The sequence below is a fragment of the Solanum tuberosum genome, unplaced genomic scaffold (assembly GCF_000226075.1).
Source record: "Solanum tuberosum cultivar DM 1-3 516 R44 unplaced genomic scaffold, SolTub_3.0 scf00207, whole genome shotgun sequence".
NCBI lineage: Eukaryota > Viridiplantae > Streptophyta > Magnoliopsida > Solanales > Solanaceae > Solanum > Solanum tuberosum.
Window position 1 is genome coordinate 850,835 of NW_006239133.1, and position 14,540 is coordinate 865,374.

Here is a 14,540-nt window from a genome sequence, read left to right on the forward strand (position 1 = left end):
GTGAAGGGGGGGGGGGGGGGGGGAAAGGGTTCTTACGCGTGAGCAAAAGCTTGAAGAAAATATACATCTTGAGAGATACAGTGAAGAAATGATTTTGAATCTAAAGTCCCAGATGCCAAACAGACGACAAAAGGAGTATAAAGAGCACATAAAGATTCGTTCTTGAACTTGACCCAAAGCCTCTTTGCTATCCCACCATCATCTGGGGTTGCTTGAAATCCTTCCATTATCATCTCCAACTTACCAAACTAATCTGAGCTTGTCACAACAAGCAATTCAAGATTGGCAACTTTGTTTGAAAAAAGATGAAAAGGGTGTGTAAGAGACGTGATAAAAAGTCGATTTTTCTTATAGATTTGGTGTAAAAAGAGAAATGGGGGGAATGCGCGTTTGTTTGTGAGAAGACTAAGTTTGAGTTGGTCACAGGTCGTCTCTGACCAAAGAAAGAAGTATAGAGATGATGAAAGAAGTGTTGGTGAAAGGAAGGAATCAAAGAGTTGAAAAAAGAGAAAGGAAGAATGGAGGTTGTGGGGATGGAAAAGGGGGGCGCTAAATGCGGTGGTGGCAACGAAGCAAGCAACTTGCAGGTACACCATACGGAATGGTCCTACTCTTATTTTTTTAATTGAGTTCGGACTAATTCAAATAGCATATTACAAAACTCATTTGCGATGATATTTTCAATAAAAATTTCTTCATATCAAGAGCTTAAATTTGAATTGACTGATTAAAATAAGGGAAAATTAAGCAGAATAGAAAATATTTAGCCTATATTAGGTATTATAGCTACAGTTTAAGAAAAATGTAATTTGCGGCTATAGATAGTTTTTCTAATTCTTGTTATTAGTCTGACTTGTATAAATCCAAAATTTGTATAATTCGGTTGCTGAATTTATAAATTCAAAATTTTGTATATGCTTACTCTAATTATTTGTATACGATTTATGAAAAATTCATAATAAATTAACGTGTTTGTATATTGGCAAGCGAAATATACAAACGAAATTCTGAAAAGTTCCTAAATGTATAAATACATAATTTGTATATACGTATCCTACTTATATATTCGCAAGCGAAATATACAAACCACAGCTTCTATAACGAATAAAATTATAACTATGGAGTGCAATTATCAAAACTATATAACCTATTTCTAAAAAATTCTCTTAAAATAAAGCAGTTTCATCGTTGTACCATTATGGAATGGTCTACCTACTGGCTGCTACTTTACTATAATTCAAACTACCCACCGCTCCCCCCTCCTTCCTTGTGAATCAAAGTTATTACTATCACATTCTTTTATCATACAATTAATAATAGTAGATTTTGTTAATATCACAGGTCAAAACAAATGAATAATACTTAAATCTATGAAATGGTCAAAAATAGAAATGATTTTCGAATTTTGTTTTTGAATGAAGTTGAACAATATAATTTTATTAGTTTAATAGTTTATTTACAAATTACTCAATAAATTGGTTGATTGATATTACGAAATTGACTAATAATATTACAAATAATGAATCAATCTTTTTATTTGCTTGTTACTTTATCTTTGTTAGTGTTGTCTACTTATTCTACCCTATTAGAAGAGTCAGTATAACTATTGGTATCAACATGCCTGCTTGGCATGTTAAGGGTATTTTGGTCATTTAATTTGCAATTGAGCAATTACGTTGGTGGAAAATTTTCCTCAGCGTACATTTTTCTTTCCTCTATATTTTTCAACTTACCATTATTTACTTATCTAAACATTGTTTAGTCGTATGTATTATTTTATTAATAAACGTATTGACATACTAAAATTGATTTTAACGATATTTTATTAACGATAATAGTTTAATTGTCGCTAAATATGTATTTTTAGTGGCAATTAGCTCTCTTTGTAAGTGTTTCTAAAACTTATAGTGACATTGTATCCAATTACAATTAACTAATGTCAATAAAGACTTTAGCACTCTTTGTTAATATGTATATTTATTGCCGCTAAAAGTTATTTATGTTGTATTGAAAAAAAATTAATTTTTTGTTTGATTATTATTATTTATAATATAAGATTTATATTGATACTTAGTGCACTTACTAGCTAGATTTATTAAAGAAGTAAGTAATTTTATTTTTTTTAAATGTAACTTGTGATATTGAATTTGACTTCATATATATTCCTATAATCTTATATTTGAATTGCGATTTTGACTTTCTGATTTTATATACAAGACAAATTAAATTACATATTAGACACAAAGATTTAAAAAATACTTGATATTTATAATTTAAAACATGTCATAAATTTTTGTTGGACTATAATTCAATCTTATTTTAAGAATAAAATGAAAAGTCTAAAGCTAAAATTATTCCTACCTATCAAGTTAAGTTCTTTTCGGAATAAAAATATTTTGATTTATCATTACTTCACTCATTTTTAGCCAAATTTTTGTTCAATTAATTGTTGAACTCTATTTGGGGTTTAACATTAATTATGTCATAATATACATTTTGTTATAGAAAAAAAAGGCCACATTAAAATTTTAATTTACACTTCTTAACGAAAATACAATTTTTTTCACAAATAAACTGTCCAAGACTTATTATTTTAGATGTCTTTGCACAATAATTGTGATGGAGAAAAGACCAATTGAAATTGAATGGATTTAAAATTGAGTGTATTTAAGTTCAGCTAGTCAAATAAATGAGTGTTTTTAAAGTTGTCAATAATTCAGAAATGAAACTAATAATCCGCGTCAAATTTAGAAGTGTCTTCCATACTTCTCTCTAAAAAAATATTGTTTGACATAATCTGAAATTAAATAAAATTAAAATTTATATACACAAGTATTCAAATTCCAATTGAGTGCAACATAAAATTTGAATAAGAAAAAGGGAAATTGGATTTAAAAAAAATAAAATTGGATTTAATAGATATAAAAATGAAAAATATTATATTAGGAACCACAGTAGCAGTCGGAACATAAATAAATTCCTGCCCATTAAATAATAATGGTTGATATGACTATATATTTTACTATTGTATCCATATTAACTATATTATATTTAATATTGAATCTTGAAAAATAAATTGTAGAATAAGTAATTAATGCCAACTGGTAAGGTTAATAATGAAAAATATTAATTCTCTTTATTAATATATTTAAAATGATTAATAAAAATAAAAATTTATTCTTATTAAATAACAAGGTGTAAAATTGAACAAGGAAAGTATATCAAAATTGAAATTGTTGGGCCGTGCGCAACACGGGAGCTCTTCATCTAGTAATAATAGATGAATCAAGTGTTTGAGTTGATTAAATTACTATGATTCTTTTCTCACAATCTCATTATAAAGTGTTTATTAATTATATTGTTAATCTCAAAAGCCAAAACAAAAATAAATAATATTATGTTAGAGTTGACCAAATTACTATTGGTTCTCTTTTCACACAATTAGATTACTTATTTAAGTGTTCATTATTAACTATGTGGAGGAGGCTATAACTATTAGATATAGGACAAAAATGACATCTTTGATAGCAAATTAGCTTAATAATGCTTATATTTTAGAGTCGTTAAAATGAGTTATGTCATCAAAATGGGCTGGCTTAGCTCATGCTGTCAATTCAATTTAATTCAACTCGTTATTGAGATAGAGTTAGAAAAAGATTTTTCAAGCCCATTTAAAATTAAGGTTTATAGGTTAGGTCAAAATAAGTCCTTGGTCCTCGAGGCTTGACCAAAGTTGGGTCGGGGTTGATCCATGTGCCAAACATATTATTTAATTGAATTAAAATAACTAAAAAATTGAAGGCGTAATTGTTCTTTAGTTTACAAGTTTGTTTTTTCAAAATTTATTTATTTATTTATTTGTCAAAAATAATCATTATTTTAAAAAAAAAAAAAATTTGCTAGATTTTTATCTAGAATCATTGAAACGATATCATTGTTTGTCACATTTGATATAAAAATCTTTTCATTTTCATTTTCATGATGTTATATATTTTAGATATCAGATTATAATTGGAAGCACCACTAATCATATGTATAATGTATGTTATGATTGTAACTATTATGTGCTTTCATATAATTTTGTTAAGCATGTTAAAAACTTAATATATTGACATAATTTTAAGTTTGATTTAGATTGAAAAGAAAAAAAGAAGAAAAAAGGTTATCTCACGACCCTTTTAGCGTTGGGTTGGGTTGACCATTTCAAGGTCCTAAATGAAAGATCAATTCATTCTAGCCCATCAAATTTCTTGGCTCATGGGGCTTAGACTGAACTAATCCATTTTGACAACTTTACTCATATCCCGTTAACAAACTTTCAAGTCTAAATATATCCCTATTTTAAAACCTATTATTTCTGTTGTTGAGATGGACTTCATCTTGAATAAAAAAAGAAAATCGGAGCAGCTAATAAAATAATACAAAAGTAAAGAATACATAGAAAATAATAAGAAAAACACAACATAACATACCAAAGAGGGACAACAACCAACAACAATATAAGTCTAACATATTTTTATAAAAGAAGTAGAAATAAGTACAATATCCACAATACGCTCCATTGGCTCTAACATAATCTATATACACAAATCGACAGAGCAAATTATACCACAAGGACCCAAGCTAAGATCATCAATATCAAAGGGTGAATTTATGTGTTAATATCTGAGTTTTATGGTTCTCCATTAAAACAAGTGAAATTTTTTTTGAAGAGGATATTATAAACCCTCCACCGACCTAGGGCCCACTTCACCGTTTACTTGTGCAGTCTCATAAAAATCTGAATATCTTTCTATTCTAAAGTCATATGACTAAATGATTTAATATCATGGAAACTAGACTTGTAGATCTTCAAATTGATAGGTAGTGATCCCTTTAACTCTCTATAGATTGAGATAAAAGTTTTGAGACATCTAACCCAAAGTTTAAAGAATTTAAGAAAGTAATTTACAATAACTTTCGCCAACTTTTGTTTAACAACTTGCTTGATTTCAAAACATAACATACGATCATTGTGTGATTCAATGTATCTTATATCACATCCTTCTTAGCATACTACGCGCTCTTTGAGTGTGTTTGCATTGACTTATTTAAAGTAACTTTTTTGACTTTTAAGCTTTTTATTTTTATTTTTAGAGGTGTTTGAGAAAGATAAAAAGTGTGTTTTAAGCACTTACTTTTAGACAAAAATGTATAAAAATAAGCTAAAAGTCAGAAGTTAGGTATGACCAACTTATGATTGTTAGCTTTAAAAAGTCAATCCGAACACCCTTTTAATCTTGTCCCGAAGGTACAAATTAATTTGAATATTTCGAATGAGTGGGGTGTTACATCCTCTACCCCTTCTGAACATTCATCCTCGAATGAAAATCAAAGTCACATGAATAAAAGTTTTCAAACTGAAGAGGGTAACTCACCCCAAGCTCTATATCTAGGCTGGCATACTTTCATAATGGTGCTTTGAACAAGTAAGGATATCACCTCATAACCTTCTTGGATTTTCTCGACATTCTTGTTCCTTCACAAGACTTCTATGGAAACCACATCTTTGATCCTCAATCTACGGACTGACTGATCTAGTATCGCAACTGGAGTCTCTTCGTACAACAACTCATCTAAGATTTGGACATCCTCAACTAGTTCAATATAAGAAGGGTCTTCTATGCATTTTTGCGGCATCATATATGAAAGACTGGATGGACATACTTTAGTCCCTGTCAAGTTTCGAGCATATACTCTAGACGTGGCTGGTACTCAGAATCATTTTGGATCCTAAATAAACCTTTGACCTAGCTTATTACTCCCTCTGTCCCAATTTATATGACACCCTTTATTATTTGAGAGTCAAACAGTTTTAATTTGACTGAAATTTTTTGCATGAAATCTTCAATTTTTTTTAAATGAAATGTATATAGTTGTAAACTACGTAAAAAGTACTATGAGTCACAATAATTGATAATTCAAAATGTTTAAAAGATCTATGAAAAATTTTACGGTCAAAGATAGACTTGTTTGAATCTTCAAATCTGAAAGGTGATATAAAATGGGACGGAGGGAGTACTAAACTAAAAACTATAACAACTATGCGAAACATTTTAAAAGATGAGCATATATCTGATTGAGAAAATATAACTCGATAGTTTTATAAATATGAAGCCTTAATGATAATAAAGAAGATGTTTGTAAACAACTAAGACTATAATTTCACTGAATAGCTAGTTCAATCGCTCTGAGGAAGTACTATAACTTGAATCGGTATTTCTAATAGGGCGATATCAGGCCTTATGTGCGATATCAATCTTCTGTTTATGGTAAGCAGTCTACCTTTCCCCTTACTAGAATCACCTATGAAGCCTCTAATGTACTGAAGATAGGTGTCGGGAGACCCATAACTATATGAATAATCTACTAGAAAAAAATTAATAATCAATAAATAAGCTAGATAAACTGGAGCCCTCCGAAAGTAAGAAGGTCTCACCAATGCGGAAGGAAAAAGATCCCAATGAAGTGTTTGGTGCCGATCCTGAATACTTGAATCGACATTATTTAAAAATACAGCACCAAATGGAGGTAGTACATAGAACGTACAATATATAAAATAGTTGAACGAAACAATTTACTAAACTAAATTTACTGAGTTGAAGGAGTAACTCTTAATATAGATTGAAATATAGTCAATGAAATAGTAAAGCATGCAGATTTTCTTTTAAAAACAAACTTTACAACTAAAAATATGCAAATATAGCAATTTCTAAAAATAACATAACTTCACTTTTCTTAGAAAGTTTCTCTAAGTGACAACCATCACGTGAACCTCATGATAACACGTCATCTTGACGTCACTTTATACCTTGCTAGGGTAAATAACAAACTTAACAAATGAATCAAATCTACATGCATGCCCTTATAAATGGCATTCTAAGGAGTAATATGAATCAACGACACTATTCTATCCTATGGTGACGGCGTAGTTCTGTCGTTCAAATTATCTGATACCTTACTCAACTCAGTGCTCAATACTACTCCCTAAACAAGCATTGTTCTCAATAACTATATATAAAGATGTCCCACTTTAAAAAAGAGTATCCCACTTTAGGGGAAAAACTAAAAGTCTTATACTTCAAGTCTATGCTCAATAATATTTCATTATAATGAACTAAACTTTAAAACTTGACTATGCTGAAAAATCTAACTATGCTTTCTCAAATCCGAGACATGCTTTCCTTAAAACTGAACATACTTTCTTTTAAAAAACTGCTTACACTTTTTTTTAAAAAATAAAATATTCATCGTGATACAAAATACAATTTCTTGAAACTCTTTTTAAAATACTTTCTTAAAACTTGTAATAATTTTACACATGAAAACAATGCGTAGGAATCAATATTACAAGGTTTTCAAATTATTTTAATTAAGAAGGGTCATGTGATAGAATAACATGGCCCTAAATCAATCAAGGATCATCAATAATATAAAGTATAATGATTTCAATTATAGGATCAACAATGAGTACATTGGAAATAGAAGAAATCAAAATCAAGGACTTTAGGGGTAAAATCTTAACTTTGATCTTACTAACTAAAATTATAGATCGTGAGAAAAAACTTAATTCCTCACAGTGATAGCCGTACATACTTGAAAGAACAAGAGTTCTTGAGAGGAACTTGATGGAGAAGCTTGAAATCCTAAGTTTTGCTCTTCTTGAGTCTTTCTCAAAGTTTTGGGAGAAGAATAAGAGAATACCGTGATATACTCTCCAAATAGATGCTAAAATATCGAGATTTAGACTTAGAAAAAATAAGAAAAAGACCTAAATAACCTCGAAAAAACTCATGAGGGGTCGAGTCCACGAGGACCATCCACGACTTGTGGAGTGATCCATGCCCCATGGACTCCTTTTGGGGAACTCAGGTGATTCTACCCACTTTCAAATTCTCATCCATGAATTCATTTTCACATCTCATAGAGAGAATTCTTAAATTGAGGCTGATTAACGACTTTCAAGATCGAGTTCACGAGGATCTTCTACTACTCGTGAAACTCAGACTAAATGTTACCTCTCTGATCTCATAGACCTCATTCATGGCTCGTTGATGCTGGTCGTGGAAATTCGATACTGAAATTTTAGGTTGGGTGTGCTAAGTGCTAAGTATTCATAGGTTCGAAATCTGAGGTCTTACAATATCTCCCATTTGAAATCATCCATCCTCGAATGATGGGCAAGTTAGGGTAGCTAACTCAACTAACTTCTCCGAACTTAACTTTTATTGAGGTCATAACCTTAAGAAGGAAGACACAAGCACTAACATTTTGAGACACACACATATGTACTGAATCTAAAATGAGAGAAGTACTCTAACCTTCAGTATCTTCATCACGAGGAACGAACAAGTGACAATATCTAGCTTTTGATGCTCAACTTTCACATACTAACGATAGGGACATTGGGCCCACAAACTCAATAATGTTTTTTTTTCATCCCGCGCCATCAATAGATATCCTTTATATCATGGCACATCTCTATCGACCTAGGGTGAATAGAATAACATATGCAAAATCTATGAATTTACTAAGACTTGTGAACAATTTAATAAGACATTCTTATTGGGCTAATATAAAAATCAAGCCCATGTTTTTGAGAAAATTTTCAGCCCAATTCCAATGTAGAAAAAGTTGGCGGGAGTGTATTGTGAATTGTGATGGTGGTTGGCTCAAAAATAAACCGTATGGGTAAGCTAATCTAAACAAGTGAATGGCTGTCGTTGTTACAACCAGACAGAACACATCCATCATCTGTTTTTAGTCTATTCTCTCTCCTCCATACTACATTCTCTCTAATGGCGACTCTTCAATCTCTTGCATTTTCTCCTGCACTTTCTCACACTTCGCATCAGCCTCGATCTCTTCTCGGTATGTAACAAAATCTGTTAATGCAACTTTACTGTCTTTTTAAACTTGATTTATGAGTAATTTTGTCAGATGTGTATCGGAACTTGAAATGTAGTACACTTACTATCTAGTGATATCAGTGAGAGTCTTCGACACAGTAGGTGTGGGTTCAATTCCTATTGTCTTCCTTACTGATCTTCCAATATAATAGACCTTTTTTCAAAAAAAACTATTTCATTTGATTTGACACGGAATTTAAGAAATAAACAAATACTTTTGAAACTTGTGATATGAAATAAGTCATGTTTGTGTTGCTATAAATCATTTTATTAAGATTAAGGGTAAAATTAACATTTTTAAATTAAATTGTTACTAAATATAAAAGGTAATTTTACATAAATCTCATAGTGTTAAGAGTTGATTATATCAAATCTCTATTTTCTTTTTCCAAATTACAAAAATTCCTTAAAATTTAAGGATTTCGGATACATCACCCAATGTTCCAATACATCGCGTCCCGGATTCGGATACATCACTCAATGTCCCAATATATCCCCATTTTGGATACATCACTCAATGATACATCGCGTCCCAATACATTACCTTTGTTGATACAAGACACACCTGTATCGATACATTGCTCAATATTCTTAATATACATTGCATTGCGTCCTGATGCATTGCGTAAGAGTGATGTATCCGAGAATAGGAGAGAGTACAAATTTTTGTAATTTTTCAAATGGTAGGGAGTTTTCGAGAATATGATAAAATAAATTGTGTACATAGGTAATTTTTCCAATATTTCTATGTGTCATTTTTTTAAAACTGATTGAAAAATTGGGAAGGAGGGAGTAGTATATTAGGGAACTCAGTTAATCAAAATTGATAATTGTTGTTTGTGTCATGTACTGTAGGAATAGCATCAAGGATAGTTCATCAAAGTGCAGGTTCTTCATTCAATGGCCAACGATTGTGCCTATCCCGTTCGCGTTTCAGTACCAATATCAAAAACCAGAAAATGTCCAGACTATGTATAATGATGGTTCAACCAAAAATTCAGTTCATACAAGGAACTGATGAGCAAACAATACCAGATGTGAAATTAACAAAGTCAAGGGATGGGACAAATGGTATGGCTATATTCAGGTTTGATCAACCCTCCGTATTTGATTCATCTGGTGAAGTAGGGGATATCACTGGATTCTACATGATTGACGAAGAAGGGGTTCTAACGTCAGTTGATGTCAATGCTAAGTTTGTTAATGGAAAGCCTGCAGGAATTGAAGCTAAGTATATTATGCGGACTCCACGAGACTGGGACAGGTTCATGAGATTTATGGAGCGGTATGCTAATTCAAATGGCTTGCAATTTGTTAAAAGTTGAGATTATATTGTATGTTTTCTTTTGCCTCGCCAATTTCTTGAATTTTTTGTCTGTCATACTGGTTTATGAGTAATTTAGTTCAAAAGGTGTAAACTTGAGAAAATTCCTCACTCAGGCGCAATCTCGTGCTTTGTCTAATCTATTTATACATATTAATACTTCTTAACATTGTGGAGACACATCTACTTAGTAAAACACAAATCATTTCAATGATTATCGATCATTTCTTCTTTGTGGAAAGATAAAGTGTATCTGCTCTAACATCAATTTATAATGTGATGTGAAATTCCTAATTGGAAATTTTGAACTAAGACAATGAAATATATGGTGCTTGTGATAGTGGTGATAGTGATCACTTCATTGATGCCCATGTGACGGAAATAGGACTTTTAACTTTCGTGGCTTTGTTTCCTACATTGAACCATGTCAATTGCCCCTCTGCAAAGCTCATCCTTTTAGACTCTATTTTCTTTCGTGATATAAACCAAACTCTATAGCTTAAGCTTTGGTTCACATGTTTAAATATCAGACGACGTGGCTTCACTCTCACTTTGACTCCCTCAGGTGCCTCAATGTCAACTGAGTAAATAGAGTTAGGGTTCCCCACATTTGTTACTCTCCTCTTGATTATCTTTCTAGTCATTCCTGCTCTGAAAGTTATTGAAATTGAGGGGTAATTTAGGCTGAAACCCCTGTTGTTCTGTAAAATGTCATGGCAGCTGACATTCCTATGAGTAATGCTGAAGACTTCAGAATTTCTGTATCCGATAGTGCAAAGATGAGTGATATATTCATCAACCTGGATGTCATATATCAATCCAGGATCGATGGCTCTTCCAGGGTTCACGTGTCCAGCTCCAGCTGCAAAAAGTTTAGCTGGTGCATCTCCATCCATGATTGGTTTTCCCATATGATCAGCTGTATCTGCAGTGGTCATTAATGCGGATCTTATTGCTGCTGGAGTCCATTTAGGATGAGCTGAATGGAGCAATGCGGCAATTCCACTTACATGAGGACATGCCATTGAGGTCCCTGACATAACAGTGAAATTTACTCTTCGTGAATCTTCGGGAAGACCACTGGGGCCTAAGTTTTGTGGCCAAGCGGCAATTATGTTTACCCCTGGAGCAATCAAATCAGGTTTGAGAATTGAAGGATCAGTATAGCTTGGCCCCCTTGACGAAAACTGAGCTACTGCAGGTGCTCTAGACTTTCCTATTACCGTTCCTCCAAATATGAATCGAGCTGTTGGTCTTTTTGTTGAGTTCAGGTAGTTTTGTAATTGAATTGATTCATCGAAGCCAATCAACGTTGCTGGGAGGACATGGACATCAATGGAATCTTCCTCCATATTTATTGCTGTATTTGCTAAGATCATGGCAGCACCACCTGCCTCCTTCACAACCTGGCCTTTTTCTGCCCTTCCATTGACTCCCCTATCACACACAACCATTTTCCCTCGGACTTGTGCTTTTGATAGCGATCCTCTCAAGCAAAATTCACTTCCCTTGTCCTTATCCTTTACATAAACGATCTCAAGATTCTTCTGAGAGCTAGGAACTTTCTTCCCAGGGTACAAGGATTCTCCGTACAGGAACTTTCCGTTGCCTAACTGAACTGACGCTGGAAATCTCCTGTCAAGTGTGCTAGCACCAATAGTGGCAATCCAAGGAGCACCGTTGGCTACTGAACTTTGGATTGGTCCATTATTCCCTGCAGCACATATAACTGAAATTCCATGCTCCATGGCTCGGAAACTTCCAATGGCAATAGTATCATCATAAAGTGGAATAGGGAAGCCACCAAGTGAGAGTGACAATATGTCTACTCCATCTCTGATGGCCACATCCATTGCTGCAAGTATATCAGAGCTGTAACAACCACTGAACCAGCATACTTTATATATTGCAATGTGGGCACCCGGGGCCATCCCTCGAGCCTCCCCTGCTCCATTTCCGAGCACACCAGCCAATGGAACTGCAGCTCCTCCAGCAGTGGATGCTGTATGTGTACCATGGCCATGGGAATCCCGTGGCGACACATATTCCTCCACTGCATCTGGTGATGATGTCATTGAAGCCACACGATGTCCTTTTCTGAAAAACCTTGCACCAATAAGCTTGCGATTACAACTAGAAGAATTAAAATCCTGTCCTCCTTGGCAGACACCCCTCCACTTCTGTGGAGCAGGTGGCATCCCATGATCATCAAAACTTGGACTTTCTGGCCAAACTCCAGTATCCAACACTCCAATGATCGCCCCTCGACCAAATCCAGACTTCAACCAAGCTCCTTCTCTCGTTGGACTTAATCCCAAGAACTTGTAAGAATAAGTAGTCTGAATTTCAAGCCTCCTCTCAGCACGTATCGACAACACATCATTAGATTCCCTTAACAACTCAACCTCATCTTCAGTGAGTCGAGCTGCAAAACCTTCCATCGCAGAATGGTAAGAGTACAAAAGACGAGAAGACGAGTCTTGTTCTCCAGAGGAAACTGCTTTTGCAAGGAAAGAAAGGTGCCATTGTAGTTTAGAGCTAAAAGGGGGTCTTGTTGCTCCATGTGGATGTAACTGAACTATGTAAGTTTGCAAATCTTGAGCTTGTATGCAAACAAAACATAGTAAAAGACATAGAAAGGAGAATAAATGAGTACTCGATCCCATCGGAAGTGTATTTGTTTTTCGAAGAATGCATATTTGTTGGAAGAATGAATGGGGTATTTGAAGAGAATTGAAATATGGGTGTTGAAGAAGAAACTTGTGAAATTTATGAGCTCTTCCTCACGAGTATCATTAAAAGTGAGAGGAGCTGATGGTTTTGCTAAGATTTTCACGAGATATTGTGTTAATATTTGAAGAAACATTCTTTGAAGTTTCACTTTTTTGTTCATTTAATAGATTCATGAATTGTTACACAAGAAAGAGACCATTTATGCTCAGGCGCCAAACTTCACCATCTTGCTCTGAGTTTCTGCAGCAGCATTCAATTGAGTCACGCCACGCTTAGCTCCTTGCAATGGAATGACGGCTCTATATTCTTGCCCGTTCGACTACCTCAGATGAAATCTAAGTTTTGTTTGAACATGTAATTTAGTTTTTTAAGTTGCATTTTTTGTTCATCAGCATAAAATCTCATATTGTCCAATTTTACCAAAGCATAATACACTATCACAAAGAACTTTAATTCAATAAAAAGGTGAAATTCAATATAGGTTAAAGTGTACTACACTTTAGTATAATCATTCCACATAGTATAAACAATCTTCTTACGTTGAGCATGCATTTCTCGATTAGATGAGTGAGAAGACGAACCAACACTAATGGTCATTCGATATGAATTAGGTTACAAGCACTAATATAAATTTGGTTGGTAATAATAGATAAGTTAGGCATTGATTTGAAGTAATAATAATACATTTGGTTGGTGAGAGTAATAGTTGTATCTGTGATAAATGGTTTAAAGGTTGGTAATAGTGAAAATATCAACTACAAATTTTGTTTACATGTGAAAATAATTGGTTGGTAGATATAAAACCGTGCTGTTTTGTTCCAAAATATAAACTAATTAGTCAATTTATGTATTTGAATAATGTAAAATCATGATATGAAATTCCAAATCAGGTATAATATAAACATTATACTTGAGTGATTCTCAAACCAAGCCCATATTCCTCCTCCTGTCATTTACAATTAAGACCTTTTCCATCAATCTCAAGAGATGTATGTTTGTATGTATTTTGCGTTAACTTTTCTTGAATCATGTGTGTTAGATATCACATTTACAAATATCAAACCAAATTTCTAAATGAAATTAAAGACCACTACTAAATATTTTATTTTTTTTCTTCAAAAGATTGAGAGAGTATCAAATAACCGATATAAACCGACCAAGCATATTAACAAAAACCAAACAGCATTCATTTTAGTTCGGTTTCGATTTGCATTCTTCCAAATCGAACCAAAATTGTAACTAGGATTTGCTCGTATTTATTTACGAAATTTTTACACGACCCATTGTTGTACACTACTACAACAACAACAACATGCCCAGTGAGATCCCACTAGGTGGGGTCTGGGGAGGGTAAATTGTACGCAGACCTTGCCACTACCTCGTGGAGGTAGAGAGGCTGTTTCCGGGAGACCCTCAGCTCAAGAACAACAAATCTAAGTGACATGAGAGATATATATAAAACATAGCAGCCAATACAAAAATATGTAAATTGTATATCCCCATTGTACACTGTGTTCATACCTGCTGGATTATTT

The 14,540-nt window shown here is 33.1% G+C and overlaps 3 protein-coding genes across 3 annotated transcripts in view; 1 reads left to right on the forward strand and 2 right to left on the reverse strand.

Annotated features, from left to right (window-relative positions):
* The window catches only part of LOC102586310 (probable aminopyrimidine aminohydrolase, mitochondrial), a 5,242-nt gene extending 4,638 nt beyond the window's left edge, over positions 1-604 (reverse strand). Inside the window, exon 1 of the mRNA XM_006355827.2 lies at positions 37-604. Within this exon, the coding sequence (XP_006355889.1) occupies positions 37-233 (197 nt within the window). The 5' untranslated portion in view covers positions 234-604. The remainder of the gene's footprint in view (positions 1-36) is intronic.
* Positions 605-8,740: 8,136 nt separating this feature from the next.
* On the forward strand, positions 8,741-10,439 carry LOC102586634 (photosystem II reaction center Psb28 protein). Its single transcript, XM_006355828.2, has 2 exons — positions 8,741-8,910; positions 9,804-10,439. The coding sequence occupies exons 1-2, from the start codon at positions 8,838-8,840 to the stop codon at positions 10,271-10,273; spliced, it is 543 nt and encodes a 180-aa protein (XP_006355890.1). The 5' UTR covers positions 8,741-8,837; the 3' UTR covers positions 10,274-10,439.
* Positions 10,440-10,506: 67 nt separating this feature from the next.
* On the reverse strand, positions 10,507-13,109 carry LOC102592941 (subtilisin-like protease SBT1.2). Its single transcript, XM_006355845.2, has one exon. The coding sequence runs from the start codon at positions 12,936-12,938 to the stop codon at positions 10,626-10,628; it is 2,313 nt and encodes a 770-aa protein (XP_006355907.1). The 5' UTR covers positions 12,939-13,109; the 3' UTR covers positions 10,507-10,625.
* Between the last annotated feature and the right edge of the window lie 1,431 nt (positions 13,110-14,540).

What these genes read in the sequence shown, in the direction of transcription:
- LOC102592941 (XM_006355845.2), bottom strand. Translation starts at nt 12,938, where the DNA reads ATGGGATCGAGTACTCATTTATTCTCCTTTCTATGTCTTTTACTATGT.
- LOC102586634 (XM_006355828.2), top strand. Translation starts at nt 8,838, where the DNA reads ATGGCGACTCTTCAATCTCTTGCATTTTCTCCTGCACTTTCTCACACT. An exon ending in TCAGCCTCGATCTCTTCTCG is followed by an intron (nt 8,911 to 9,803) that starts GTATGTAACAAA and finishes CATGTACTGTAG; the next exon opens with GAATAGCATCAAGGATAGTT.